The sequence below is a fragment of the Octodon degus genome, unplaced genomic scaffold (genome assembly GCF_000260255.1).
Source record: "Octodon degus isolate 3935 unplaced genomic scaffold, OctDeg1.0 scaffold00043, whole genome shotgun sequence".
Taxonomy (NCBI): domain Eukaryota; kingdom Metazoa; phylum Chordata; class Mammalia; order Rodentia; family Octodontidae; genus Octodon; species Octodon degus.
In genome coordinates, this window is record NW_004524619.1 from 10,611,242 (window position 1) to 10,625,622 (window position 14,381).

The 14,381-nt window shown below is 38.7% G+C and overlaps 1 protein-coding gene across 17 annotated transcripts in view; it reads left to right on the top strand.

The window, feature by feature from the left end:
- Positions 1–29: 29 nt before the first annotated feature.
- Positions 30–14,381, top strand: part of Pbrm1 (polybromo 1) — a 171,546-nt gene continuing 157,194 nt past the window's right edge. For 12 of the 17 annotated variants that reach the window (XM_023715655.1, XM_023715657.1, XM_023715665.1 and 9 more), the window contains exons 1-5: positions 30–155; positions 2,434–2,499; positions 2,882–3,005; positions 4,982–5,134; positions 6,211–6,308. In XM_023715655.1, the coding sequence (XP_023571423.1) occupies positions 2,958–3,005; positions 4,982–5,134; positions 6,211–6,308 (299 nt within the window). In that variant the 5' untranslated portion in view covers positions 30–155; positions 2,434–2,499; positions 2,882–2,957. The remainder of the gene's footprint in view (positions 156–2,433; positions 2,500–2,881; positions 3,006–4,981; positions 5,135–6,210; positions 6,309–14,381) is intronic. The other 5 variants (XM_023715658.1, XM_023715667.1, XM_004631651.2 and 2 more) reach the window with 3 other exon arrangements.

The window sequence follows — 14,381 nt, forward strand, 5'->3', positions numbered from 1 at the left end:
GGGGCGCGGCGGCCTCGCGCGGGCCGGCAGCCTCGCCGCACCTGCTGGCCGGGACAAAGGCGCGCCGGGCCCGGAAGCTCCCGCGCCCCTTTCCCTCTGGTCGCGGGACAGCTTCAAAGCTGTCAACGTTTCCTTAGTCCCCGTACCAGTGACAGGTCAGGAAAGCCCTCCTTTTCCTCCTCAACACGGGGCCTTCTTTTTTGGTTCTTGTTTCTTGACGGTTCGATAGAAACTCTCTTTAAGAATTTTCTTTCTTTCCGTGTTATTTGTTCAAGCTGAATATTTTTCATTCGGACGTATATTGAGAGTAGAGAGTACATATTTCAACTTTTCATCTACACCGCCACAAACATTTGGGCTTTTAAGAACTATTTGGAAAGAAAAAAAAATTGGTTATAAAGTATTTTTTGTCAAAGTTTTCTTAATGTCTGGGAAGGAAGCAGCTTTGTTACTGTACGAAAGTAATCTTGATATAAAGGGGAAGAAAGTGGTAAAAATATAGAAGAAATCTTGAGAAATAAGTGGCAAATAGTAGAGTGTGTAGTATAGTTGTGTATGTTGAAGTACATGTTAAGTTGGACTCCTTAAAAATGATTTTAGTGGCTTCTCCCTCGCCCCATTTACTAGTAAGTGTACTTTTCCTAAAATATATATGATCTGGAAGCAATTTGGATTAATACAAATATTAAAAGAGAAGTATAATTTTTGCTTGGATAATTGTTAATCGTTGTTTGAATCTTAAGATCCAAAATGGAAGATTGAAAAAATATGTTAAAAAAAAAGAGATCAAATATGTTTTGAAGACGAATTTGAAGTTAAAACAGTAGCAAATGTGTGTGTGGGTCTATGGGAGGACCTTAATCACTTTCTCGGGATTGAAGAGTGTATAAATTACCTTAAGTAATAATTCTTTAAATGTCCAAAGTAAGTAAAATATAGTGTATTTATGTATATGATAAACTGCTGTCAAGCCATTAGTATATGTATGATTTTTCACATTTATTTAAGAAAAGTAGGTTACTAAGGCATGGATATTAAAGACTGACCCTAAACGATAAAGGATAGTTTTGCTCTGGGAAGTAGGATTACTATGTGTTTTCCTGTTTTTTTTTGCCTTTGATTCTTTTGTTTTCCAAAATTTTTCGAAGTATTTCTCCTGTGTTTCCAAGAATACTAAAAACATATTGTCAAAATGCACGATCTGGGTATGAGTCGCTATTCTTCCAGTTACACATTATGTATTCTTTACTGCTCTATCAATTATTGTTATCAGACTTTTTGACTTACAACTTACACCTGGAATTGAACTACAGAATTTGTAAATTTCCTTTTTCCCCCACCTCTGCCACGATTGAACCCAGAATCTTCACACTGAGCTACATTACCAGGCTTTTTTTGTTTTTTTAGACAGGGTCTTAAGATGCCCAGGCCAGACTCAAATTTGCAATCTACTGGGCCAGGGAGATAGCTCAGAATAAGCGCTTGCCTGGCAAGCACAGGATCCTGAGTTCAATCCCCGATACCGAAAAAAAAAAAAAAATTGCAGTTTATTGTCTCAGCCTCTCAGAGTGCTGGGATGACAAGTACCTGATACAGAGCCAGGTCATCTCTTTGTTCTTTGTGATAAATGATTTAATGAAGGGATTGCCTTTTTAAACTACACACATCAACATTTATTTTAAAGGTGTCACTTTAAGTGCACTTTTAGAATGTTAAAGAGATAAATTGTGAATTCAACACTGTTCTATAGGACAAGGCTACAAAAAATGAAGACCGTTCTTGTACAGAGGGAGCATATAGTCCTAGAGTTGTGCTTCGAAGTTTCAAAGTGATTTCTTATATATGTCTGTTTTCAAGGTAGCAACAATCCAAAAGGATATGTGCCCACTTTCTTGTTCTTGACTTTAAAAATGAAACAGATCCGAGGTAACTCAAGCAGGATCAGGGGGCGGTGGAAGATCTGGCACTCCTAGTTTTCTCTGTGTGCTGTTACTTTGAGCCCAGCACATTGCTTTTGTGGCCAAACTTCTAAATTAAATGCATTCCTTGGGTTCAAAATTTTTGATAATTATCTTTATATTGCATCTTTTTCTTGTCTTACTATAGTAAATTAATGCTTACAGGAGTTTTGTATATTTTGTCATCTTAGCAACATACTTATACTGTTGATTCACATGTTTTGTCATTTGTTTTTCAGTGGATTATTTATAAAAAATAATTCTTAATTGCCAAAATAGTTGAGAGCTTTTAAAGAAACCTTGCTATGTGTGTATGTTATGTCTTCTCAATGCAAATAGGAAAGAAATGTCTTGAGTTTTGGGAGGGGAAGGGTTTTCTAGATGCGGTTCACATGAGCCATTCTTGGTTTGTTCCAGCTTGCGAATGCTTGGTGTCACATGTGAGCCTCACACATGTGTTCACTCTCCTTTTCAGCTCTGTGATTGACTAGGAAGCATTTGGGCAGGCATGCTTCATTCCTGGCATTGACGGTCATTCCATGTGAGTAAAGAGGAACCTCAGTGTGACATCCATAAGCATGTGAAAGCATTTGGTTTTAAAATGGAGGAAGGAGCTTGGTTGGTGGCACATGCCTGTAATCCCAGCACTCTGGAGGCTGGAGTAGAAGGACCACAACTTTGAGGCCAGCCTGAACTACATCTCGAGACTGTGTCACAAAAATAAATCAGTAAATACAATAGAGGAAATATCAGGTGCCATTAGTGCCTGAGTCTCTGTGGCAGTTTTATAGGTGCAAGAAAAGTGGTATTCCCATTCTCTGTAGTTTTCATTATCTTTTGTAGCAGTTTCATTTGAACGTTTTCTCTACTCATTTTTACTCCTGACTCTTTTCGATGTTCCTTTTCTCTGCCTTCTCTTTCAGTTTTGAATATACTAACATTGAATCAGCACTTCTAAAGTCCTGCCTTCTCACTGGCTTCAGTTGGCCTTCAGACATAATGAGGAGACTGGCTTTTCGAGGCGCTGGTTGTGCTCTGGTAAAGCTGGTAAATTACTGATTATCTACACCCTTTCCCTTTTCTGTCATTTTTTTCCCTTTCCCCTTCCATCTTTCTTAAAGTTTTATTATCCTCTCCATAAAAGGTCCTTCCTGTGTTCATCAAATTCACGTGTGTCCTTGTCATAGATTGTTTACAAAGGATTGGTCCTTTAACTTGAATTTTGGCCATGTTAGCTGAATAAATACTGACAAAACTTAGCTGTCCTTATTTTAGCCTTTAGAAGCTTCTAGCCGACTTCAGACTAATATCCTTACGGTAAAACAATCTAAAGGAACATCATCATGATAGATTATGGTAAACTCCATGTGGACTTTATTTTGGAGGAAGACAGTTGAGATTTCTCTTGTTTTTTAGTTGCTTACCACAATTTTTTGTAAACTGCTCCTGTTTTCTGTTTCTTGGAGATGACCAACTTTTTTCCTGGTACTACTGGCAGCCAGTGTTTTACTGTTTCTATTCATTTTTAGCTGCCTGAAAATGAATGTTGTGACTGAAACAGGAATCCTTTTTTATCATCTGTCTTTAGAAAAAGACTTTCGAAATTATGATACACTATTTGGCACTATTTTGGTCCTATTATTATATTGCATAAGCCTTTGTTTTAGAGTTTTTGAGTGTATAGCATTTCTGTATAACTAGCAGATTCTTTTAGTGGTACTTTTTTTTTTTTTTTTTTTTGGTTAGGGCTGGGGTTATAGCTCAGTGGCACAGCACCTGCCTGGTAAGCACAAGGTCAAGAGTTTAATTCCCAGTACCAAGAAAAAAAAGCTTCTGGTATTTTTTGTTATAGTCAAATGCATAGATTCGTAAAATTGTGTGAAGATTATTTTCTTAGCAACCAGCCTAAAACTGCTGCAAAACAAAATAAAAATAGGTGTTTTTGTGTTTCTGAATATGCAAACAGAAGCTAAAAGCTTACCTCTGAGGTGTTCTCGCTGATCATCTAGTCCAGTGGTGGCGAACGTAGGGCATATATGCTGCAACAGGCTGTTTAAATCATTGAACACTTGAAAAGGATTACTATTCTGATCTAGTTAGACTTAAAGTTACAATTAAAAAATTTGCAGTTATAGAGCATATCATATTTAAAAAGGAGTTAGTATGGATTACAGAAGTTTCAAAGCACCATTTTTCTGCTTCTGCCTACGTATGGCAAGTCATACTTAGTATTTTATAGGGGCATAGCTTATGGATCCTGCTTTTTTTTTTTTTTTTTTTTAATTATTTTGTACAGGGTTTTACTACTGGGCTACATAGTGATCCTCCTGTTTTCCTCCCAGCGCTGGGATTACAGGTGTGTGCTGGCCTGGCTCTGTGCGTCCCAAGGGCAGGGCCAGTGTGGTGTGTGGTGCTGGGGATCTGAACGCTGGTCCTTGTGCTTGTCTAAGCAAGGGCTTAGGCCACTGAGCTATCTTGCAGGCCCTGGATCCTGCTTTAATGAGTGTGGAAACTTTGTTTTCAAGGTGTTCGTTTTCAGTGAATCTAAAATGCTAGAAAGATAACTTTGTACTATTCTCTACTTCCCCCCCCCCACTACTTATTTGCCTTATGCACTCCTTGCTGATGTTTTCCACATCATGGCCCACTTTGGAATTGATCATAATTGTGAAGCACAAGAAAGCAGAGCACGCTGCTGATATCAACAGTTACTATTTTGGGGCCTCTGTCTCAGAGGGCTACCCTGGTTGCTTCAGGGGTTTAGGGATCAGTACCCTCAGGGCACTGTTATACCACTTGCTACTTGTAGTTTAGGAAGTGGCAGTCCAAGATAACTTTGGGACCCAAAGTGCTTAAGTCATCAAGGTTGGAAGTAAAATAAACTTTCAGGGAGTTTTACTCCTTTGCAACAGTTAAAATATCCTCCTGAGTTAAAGAGAAAGTTTGATGGCAGGTGACCAATTGAGGGCTTGGTGGCAAAGTTGGGATTTGAATATAACAGTGTGGTTAATTATTTCTTATAGAAGAAGTTGGATTCCATGGGTTCCAAGAGAAGAAGAGCTACTTCTCCTTCTAGCAGTGTCAGCGGGGACTTTGATGACGGACACCATTCAGTGCCCACACCAGGCCCAAGCAGAAAAAGGAGAAGACTGTCCAATCTTCCAACAGTAGATCCTGTGAGTTGTGCAGTTTCTGACTGCTTTTCCCATGATTTCCCTACCCTTTTATGGTGAAGTGTTTTTGACACATAAGATTTCTTTACTTCTTTTTCCCCTTCATTTTTCTTTTATGAAAAATGTTTAGTTAAAAGTCTTATAGAAGTAGTATAATACAGTATTATAAAACAAATAATATCAGTATTTATGTTGTGTGTTCACTTCACAAGTAATTGTATGCCTGACATATGGTAAGCACTCTTTTTTTTTTTTTTAAATATTTATTTATTTTTATTTATTACATTTATTTATTGTGTGTGTGGCCAGCTCAGCCCACCAGGGGGTGGGGCTGGCTGGCATGTGGTGCTGGGGATCAAACCGCGGTCCCTGTGCTTTGCCAAGCTTGTTTCAAGTAGGTGCTTTAGACCACTGAGCCATCTCTCCAGCCCCATGGTAAGCACTCTTGATGATAGGAATATAGGTATGTGTGAGGAAAGCCTATTTTTCACATGGAGCTTAGTTCCATGGTAAGGGAAACAGAATGTAAAAAGTGAACAAATAATACTCTCAGCTAGTGTTGATTAGTAAGGAAAGTTTGGGTGATTTAGGTTATTTTAGCCTGAATCTTCTGGCAGAGTCTGTGTAAAATGTATAAAAATATAGCCAGCCTTGCAGAGGGGCTGGATCAGGGATAGGTTGGTATATTGTGATTGTAGAAAATGGTCAGGAGGGAGGAGACTGTGTGCTCCACCTAGCCAGAGCGTATAAGGCCTTACAGGCAGTGGTAGGAGCATAGATTTTTTTTTTGTGTGTAAAGAAAACCCCTTTATTGGATAACTTTAGACAAGAGAATGAGATGAACAGATTTAATTTAAAAGAAAAAATCACCAGTAGCATAAATCTGATTAAAGATATGAGACTTACATAGGAGAGATATAGTGTATTTTGGACTTGAATTTTTATCTCGTGATTGGGGATTTGTTCTTCTGTTCTCTTTTTGTCTTTCGTGAGTCAAAAAGATTTATTCTTAGTCTGTAATTCTTAGGCCTACAGTGGCTTTCTGTTTACTCTCCTGGTGGTTTTTCCTCTATGTGTAGATTGCTGTGTGCCATGAACTCTACAACACCATCCGAGACTATAAGGATGAGCAGGGCAGACTTCTTTGTGAACTTTTCATTAGAGCGCCAAAGCGAAGGTGAGTTATAATCACATCAATACAGCAGGAGGATTTGGTCCAGGATCTCTGTTTAAAGTGTTTGGTAACTTAATTTCTGTCTGGAAGGAATGGCTTAAACGATCCTTAGAGGTAGTTTTAGTCTTAATTGTGAAAATACAATACAGGTTTTTAAAAAATTTAATATTTTTAGATGATAAAAATTTATAATCTTAGCCATTTTTGAGTGTACCTTTTAATAAGTATTAGATATGCTAACATTGTTGTGCAAAACCCTCCAAAACTTTCCCATGTTATGAAAGTAGAACTGGTAAACGTTGAATAATTCCCCATTTCTCCATCCTTCCAACACATGGCAGGTACCACTCTGTTTTTGAATTTGAGTACTTTTGATAACCCATGTAAGTAGAGTTATGCAGTATTTGTTTTTTTATAACTGGCTTCTTTCTTATCGTTGAGACATAATAACTGATACAACTTACAGGAAGAAAAGTTTATTTTGGCTTAGTTTTTATAGATCTGAGTCCATAGTTGATTGGTTCTAGGCACAGCACCATGGCAGGGGGAAAAGAGCTTTTGGCATGGCAGGCAGAAATCAGGGAGATAAAGGAGGAGATAGGGAGATAAACTCTTATGGGCCATGCTTCAATGACCCGTGTGCTCCAACCAGGTTTCGCCTACCAAATCACATTTAGCTATAAATTCAACAGTGTGCTAATTCGTACCCGCATGTTCCAGCACCTCTCAGAAGAACCACCTATGGACACATGAGGCTTTGGGGGACATCCACATATAAACCATGACACTGACCCATTTCATTTAGCATACTACCCACAAGATTATTCTTCCGTACTGTAGCATATGACAGAATTTCCTTCCACTGTATAATGTATATGCCATTTTGTTTATTCATCTACCAATGGACTAGTGTTGCTTTCATCACGTAGCTTTTGTAAATAATGCTGAAGTAAATATAGGTATGCAGCTACATCTTCAAGGTCCTATTTTCAGCTCTTAAATACCCACAAAGAGGATTGCTGGATCATTTAATGCTCCTTTTAGTTTTTTGAACATGTACCATATTGTGGTAAATAGCAGCAATACCATTTTACATTCCTACCAACAGTGCAACAAGAGTTCTGATTCCTTAACATTCTTGCCAATAATGAATGGTCTTTGTATTTCTTAGAATTGATCCCTGCTGCCAAGTGTGGTGCATGCCTGTAATCCCAGCACTTAGGAGGCTGAAGCAAGGGGTTCACCATGGGTCAGAGACCAGCCTGGGCTATATAGTGAGTTCAGTGCCAGCCTAAAGTACAACTTTATAGTGAGGTGCTATCTCAGAGAAACTCAGCCTACCCTGCTGCCCTCCCTTTTTTAAAAAATCGTTTATGTATTTATTTGCTGCAAGGTCTTGCTATGCAGCTTGAACTCGTAGTGATCCTCCTGTCTCGGCTTCCCCAGGATCTGGCACAGCGTGCCTGGGGTTCTGGGGCCAGTGCAGCATGTGGTACTAGGGATTGAACCCAGGTCCTTGTGCTTGCCAAGCAGGCACTTAGACTACTGAGCTGTCTTCCCCAGCCTTTTACTTGCTTTCCATAGTAGCCCTTTTAGAGGTGAGAGGTAGTATATCGTTGTTTTGATTAGCATTTCAGTAATTATCAATGATGTTGAATACTTTTTTACATGGTCATTTTTACATCCTTTTTGTGGAAATGTTCAAGACCCTTGCCCATTTTTGAAGTTTTCAGTTTCTCTTATTTTTAGTTTTATTTCTCTGTAGAGTCTGTATGTTACCTATTCACTCTGTTACTTGGGCTTTTTTTTTTTTTTTTTTTTAACTTTTTTTTATTTGTGTGTGTGTGTGTGTGTGTGTGTGGCCAGCTCAGCCCACCAGGGGGCGGGGCTGGCTGGCATGTGGTGCTGGGGGATCGAACCGTGGTCCCTCTGCTTTGGCCAAGCTTGTTCTAAGTAGGTGCTTTAGACCACTGAGCCATCTCACCAGCCCTACTTGGGCTTTTTGATGCCCAGAGCTTTTCATTTTTGTGAAGTCCAGTTTATCTTTGGTGTCAGATTTAAAAATTGAGCATCAAATCTAGTGTCATGAAATGTTTGCTCTGTATTTTAGCTCTTGTCAATCCATCTTAAGCCCCTCCTTTTTAAGACCTTACCTCTGTTTTTGTTCTTTTTTAGATATGGTCTCACTATGCAGTGCAGGCTGGGCTTGAACTTGTTTATGTAGCCCAATCCTACCCTCAAACTCGTGGAAATGCTCTTGCCTCAACCTTCTGAATGCTGGGATTACAGGCCTCCTGGCAAGTCCATTTTGAATTAACTTTTTTTCCCCTAATGTTGGAGATTTAACCCATATCCTTCACACAGAGTGACATCCCTAGCCATTTTTATTTTTTTATTTTGAGCTGGGTCTTGCTACATAGCTCAGACTGGGCTTGAATTTGCATTCTTTCTGCCTCAGCTTCCCAGCATGCTGAGATTACAAGTGTGCTCTACCATGCTCAGCTTGAGTTCCATTTAGTGTAAAGTAAGTGTCCAGTTTTCTTCTTTACATGTAGGTATACAGCTTTCCCAGATCATTTGTTGAAATGATCATACTTTCTTCATCATAAGGTCTTGATACCCTTATCAGGGATCATTTGAAGCTCACTGTGGGTGGTACATAAGGCAAGGGGATCACAAGTTCCAGCCTAACTTGGGCAATTAGACAACTTAATGAAACCCTGTCTCAAAAGAAAAAAGTAATTCAACCATTGTCTCAGTTAATTTTTTCTTGTTGCTGGGACAAAAATACCTGATACCTAGAATTAAGGAAGGAAAAGTTTATCTAACTCAGTTTGTGGAGGTTTCAGTCCATAATCAGCTGGCTCCAAGGCTGAGTGGCACATGGCAGAAGACCATGTGTTGATGGCAGTGGAAATAAAAACCACAAGAGCAAAAAAGAAGGAGCAGCAGCAGAGAACAAGCCTCTCTCCCTTCCTTATACTGCGTTCAGGCTACCCTCTCCAGGGCATGTGTACCAAGCACTCGCACCCAAAATTCCAGCATTAGTTCATGAATTAATCACAAACTCTAGAAGTCCACCCCATCATTGTGTAAGGCTTTGGGGTAACCTCTAGACACAAACCATGACAACCATATACCCAAGAGTTTATTTTTGAAATCTATTCCATTACACACTTTACTACAACTTTTGTTGTAGCTTTGTACAGTCATGTACCCCATAATGTTTCAGTAACTGATAGATTGCATATGCAGTGTTCCTGTAAGATCATATTGCTCAGTAACATTGTAGTGATCTTAGTTTGTGTAAGTTGATTTTATGATGTTCTTAAAAAAAATTAACTCAATGTTTTCCCAAAACTCATCTCATTACTAAGTGAAGCTTGGCTGTAATAAGTTTTGAAACTAAGGAGTATGGATCTGCAACTTTGTACTTTTTTAAGACTGCCTTATTTTTGTTTTGTTTTGAGACGGGTCCTTGCTTTAGCCTGAGCTTGTTTCAAACTCATTATGTAGCCCAGAACAGACTTATTATGTAACCTATGCTGACCTCAAACTTGCACTCATACCTTAGCTTCCCAAGTACCGAGATATAGGCCTGTATCACCACTATGCCTGGCCCATGTCTATTTTGATGCCTTTTGAAATTCTGCATCAATTTTAGGATGCGTTATTCTGTTCTTGCAAAAATGCTGTTGGAATTGTTTTAGATCCGAGAATCGAACTCAGGACCTTGTGCTTGCCAGACAGGTTCTGAACTATAATTGCCTAGCCCTGGAATTTTGATAGGGATTGCATTGAATCTAAAGTTTTGAGTTGTGTCTTAAAAATACTGTCTTTCAGTCCATGGACATTTGATATCATTTCTCCTGTTATTTCAGTTTTTTTCAGCACTGTTGTGCAGTTCTCATTACACAGTGCTTTTACTTTTTTTCTACAAACTTTATTTTATGCTAAAGGAATTTCCTTTTTTTTTTTTTTTTTTTTTAATGTATTTGGCATAGGGTCTCACTACACAGCCCAGGCTCATAGTGATCCACCTATTTTCAGCCTCTCCAGTGCTGGGATTACAGGCATGTTCCACCACTCCTGGACTCACTGGCCTGGCTCAGTGTACCTTGAGGGCAGGGACAGCCATGGCACCTGCCTGGTTAGAATCCCAGGCCCTGTGCTTGCCTAAGCAGGCGCTTAGTCCCCTGAGCTATTTTGTTGCCCCCCCCCCCATAAAGGAATTTCTTCTTCATATCTTTTTAGATTGTTCACTGTTAATGTATGGAAATACAATTGATTTTTATATATGTTGATTTTGTATCCTGCAATTTTGCTGAATTCATTTAGTTCAAGTATTTCTAAGGGATATTTCAACCATGTGTGTGTGTTTCTGTGTGTAAAATCTTTCAAGATTTTCTAGAGAAAGGACTGGCCAAATAGCTCAGTGGATTAAAGTACCTGCTTAGGCAGATGCAGGGGCCGGGGGGTTGATCCCCAGGCCTGCCATGCTGGCCCTGCCCCTGGGCGCACTGAGACAGCAATTGAGACTGGGCATGGTGGCACACACCTGTAATCCCAGTGCTTGGGAGGCTGTAAGCAGGTGAATCACTGAGTCTGATCTACATAGTGAGACCCTGTAGACCCTGTACTAAATAAAAAAATATAAAAAAAAAAAAGATTTTTCTACAGAAAAAAAAACTTTTCAGGCAGATTATTTTATTTATTCCTTTCCCATAGGATGCCTCATTTATTTTTCTTGCCTAATTCATCTACCTAGAATGTCCAGTGCTATGTTGAGTAGAAGTGGGCATTATTGTTTTGTCCATTTTTGGAGGAAAATGTTAGTCTTATAAAGTACATTTATTGTAGTTTATTTGTGTGTGACTTTTATTATGTTCAGGTATTTTCTTTATTCCTAACTTATAGAGTGTATCTATCAATGAAAGTGTGTTTAGATTTTTTTCAGATGCTTTTTTGCATTAGCTGCTGGCCTCAAATTCATAGCAATCTTCCCATCTCAGCCTCCCAAGTGCTGGGATCATAGGCATGTGCTACCATGCCCATCTTCTGATGTTTTTCTTACTGAGATTTTGAGTACTGGTTCAGTCTCCACATTAGTTGTATGCCTCTTCAGGTTTTCTACATCTTCTTTTACAGTCTTGGTAGATTGTATGTTTTTGGGAAATTATCCATTTCTTTTATCCTATCCTTTGTTATTGTCATCCAGTTTTTCATAATACTCTGTCATGAACCTTTTCCCCCCAGTGGCTTTGGTTATAATACTCCCTCTTCTACTTCTGATTTTCATTATTTGAACTTTGTTTTCTTAAATCTCCCTAAGACTTAATTTTGTTTACTGTTTCCAGAAAATTACTTAGTTTTATTTTTTGTTGATTCTCTTTCATTATTCATTCTGTTTTCTATTTCTGTCCTATAATTTGGTTTAGTTGGTTCTTTCTCTAGTTCCTTGAAGGGTTTTTTTTTTGTTGTTGTTGCTCCAAATGCCTTCAGGGCAGGTTTGGCTGGCTGGAGTTGTGGGGATTGAACCACAGCAACCTGAGCCTGACTTCTTTGTTGAAGCAGCCACTGAACGAACTGAGCTGAGGGGCAGGCCCCCTCTCTAGTTCCTTGAGAAAAGTTTTTTAAAATTACTATAATAGTCTTTAAGACAACAATGAATTTCTTTCAGTTGTAGTTAACAGAAATGAGTTTTTTATTTATTTTATTTATTTATTTTTTTGATGGAACCGGGTCTTAAACTCAGGCCCTTGTGCTTGCCAGGGAAGTGCTTATTCTACTGAGCCATCTATCTCCCTGGCCCAAGTTTTTAAAAATATGCAGAGACATGCCAGACATGGTGGAGCATGCCTATAATTCTGGCACTTCAGAGGCTGAGGCAGGAGGATTGCTGTCAGTTCAAGACCAGCCTGAAGTACAGAGTGAGACCCTGTCTCAACAATAAATAAATACATGAATAAATACATAAAACATTTTGCACACAGCATCCTGTGATAGCTGTGTTTCATCCTTCCTGTTTTGCTGTAAAAAATCAGTATTACCTTCAAAATCTTACCAGTAAACATTTATTTTAAAGACATGTGTGCTAAGCAGAATAATAACCCCCAAGTATATCCATGTTCTAATCTGTGTAGCCTGTGATGACTATGGAGGGTATATGGAACAGGAAAATTAAATTGGATAAATAGCTGACCTTTGGAAAGATTATCCTGGATTATCCTCTTGGGCTTAGTATATTCAATGATCTTTAAAGGAGGAAGCGAGAGAAATGAAGTTGTTATAATGCTGGCTTTGAAGTTGGAGAAATACGATTGACTACAAGGAATGTAGACAGGATGTACAAATCAGAAAAGGCAGGGAAGCAGATTTTTTTTACTAGAACCTCTAAAAAGAATGAACCCCTGCCAGCATTTTAATTTTAATCCATTAAAACCGACTTTGGACTTCAGTTGCCAGAACTAAAATAATAAATGCCTCTAAGTTGTTAGTTTGTTACAGGAGCTATGGGAGCAAATAACAAAAGATTTAGGAGACTGAAATGTGATTAAGCTATAGCAAGTGGCCAGCAGTCTCTAGGATGAGCTGAAGCCATATTTCTTGCCTCGAAGAACTGGTGGATGTGGCATTATCTTCCTGAATTAGGAATGCCTTGTACTTTAGTCATGACCAAAAAGGAAGAGCCATTTTAAAAATGCAGTAACTGTCTGCAAGTTTAAATGGCTTTCTCACTAGTATTCTTAAAAGCCGTGGTTTAATTAGCATGAGAAAAAAGCCCAGGTTTATTCTTAATCACATCCTAGACACAGTGCTGTATGCAGCCTGTGTGTTGTTTAAACTTGACATACTATGCCAGTTTTCTGGTAAGAACTTACACAAGTTCTCAGAATTTCTACAAGATAATCAGTGTTCAGATGTAGGACTTTTTATGAAGCCTGTGTTTCAAACCATTATGTAGTATAAAAGAATATGAAACTAGAATACAGGAAACCCTTTGTGTAAAAGGTATATCCATCTGCAGCCTCCTTTCCACCAGCAAACTTAGAACTGTGGGGCAAAGGATACATAGTTTGGGTGCTGGAGTGGTTTTGCCTTGCAGCCTTGAAAATGTGAGCCTCACACCCAAGGCATCACTGTTCCTCTATGGAAGACCTGCTTTCTCAGCTGTTTATGGGACACAGTATTGCACAGAACTACACATTTTGTGAATCTCTTACCTTGCCTTGGTGAGTTTATTAGGCTGCTTATTCTAAGACAGATTGTGGCTGAAAGAAGAGAAATTTTTTTAAAAAATTTTCTCAAAAGTTTGTGAAGTTCTCAGGGCCCAAGTACTGTCTTTTTTCCCCATTGTCCTTGTAGTGTTAGCCCTGCCTGCATGGTCTGAGATGATTTATCACAGCTACCTTCCCTGCCAGTAAGAAAAAGAAGGCATGTGAAAGACATGAATTGGCTTTGATACCCTTCAGCTTTTTTTATTGGCTGGAACCTAACTATAGTGAGAATGGAAAATATGCTCTTTAGTAACCAGTGTAGCAGTTAACAATGCTGTAATCCTGAGAAAAAAGAAGAGCGTAGGTGAGCAGACTCTGCACATCAGGGCTGGTATTTTTGTTTGTTTTTTATTTTGTTCAGAAACAAATAGCAATGAGACAGTTTCAAAACAGGATAGTAGGACAGTTTCAGTAATAAATACATTGCATATTATTGTCTTCTTAGTATTCATCGTACAAGATGCAGACATGATATCCTGTCCAAACACTGGTAGCACAAATCTTTCTTCTCATTGAATTAGGAGAAAGTAGCTGTGTGTCTATCCTATTTTGTATATACAGATACAAAATGGGCCTTCATTTATATCCCCTTTCTTTGTTTAGTTTTGTCAGAGATGGATATTCCATTGCCATTTAAGTATTGTAGGTGCATGCATTCAGCAAAGTAATCCAATATAGTCCAGTAGTGTATAATAGTAGTGGGTTGTCTGCATGACTGGCAATGTTAGAAGTTGTTGACTTGAGCCTTTTATAGCTCAGCATATTCATATGGCTTTACTTTTTATACATTTTTATACTT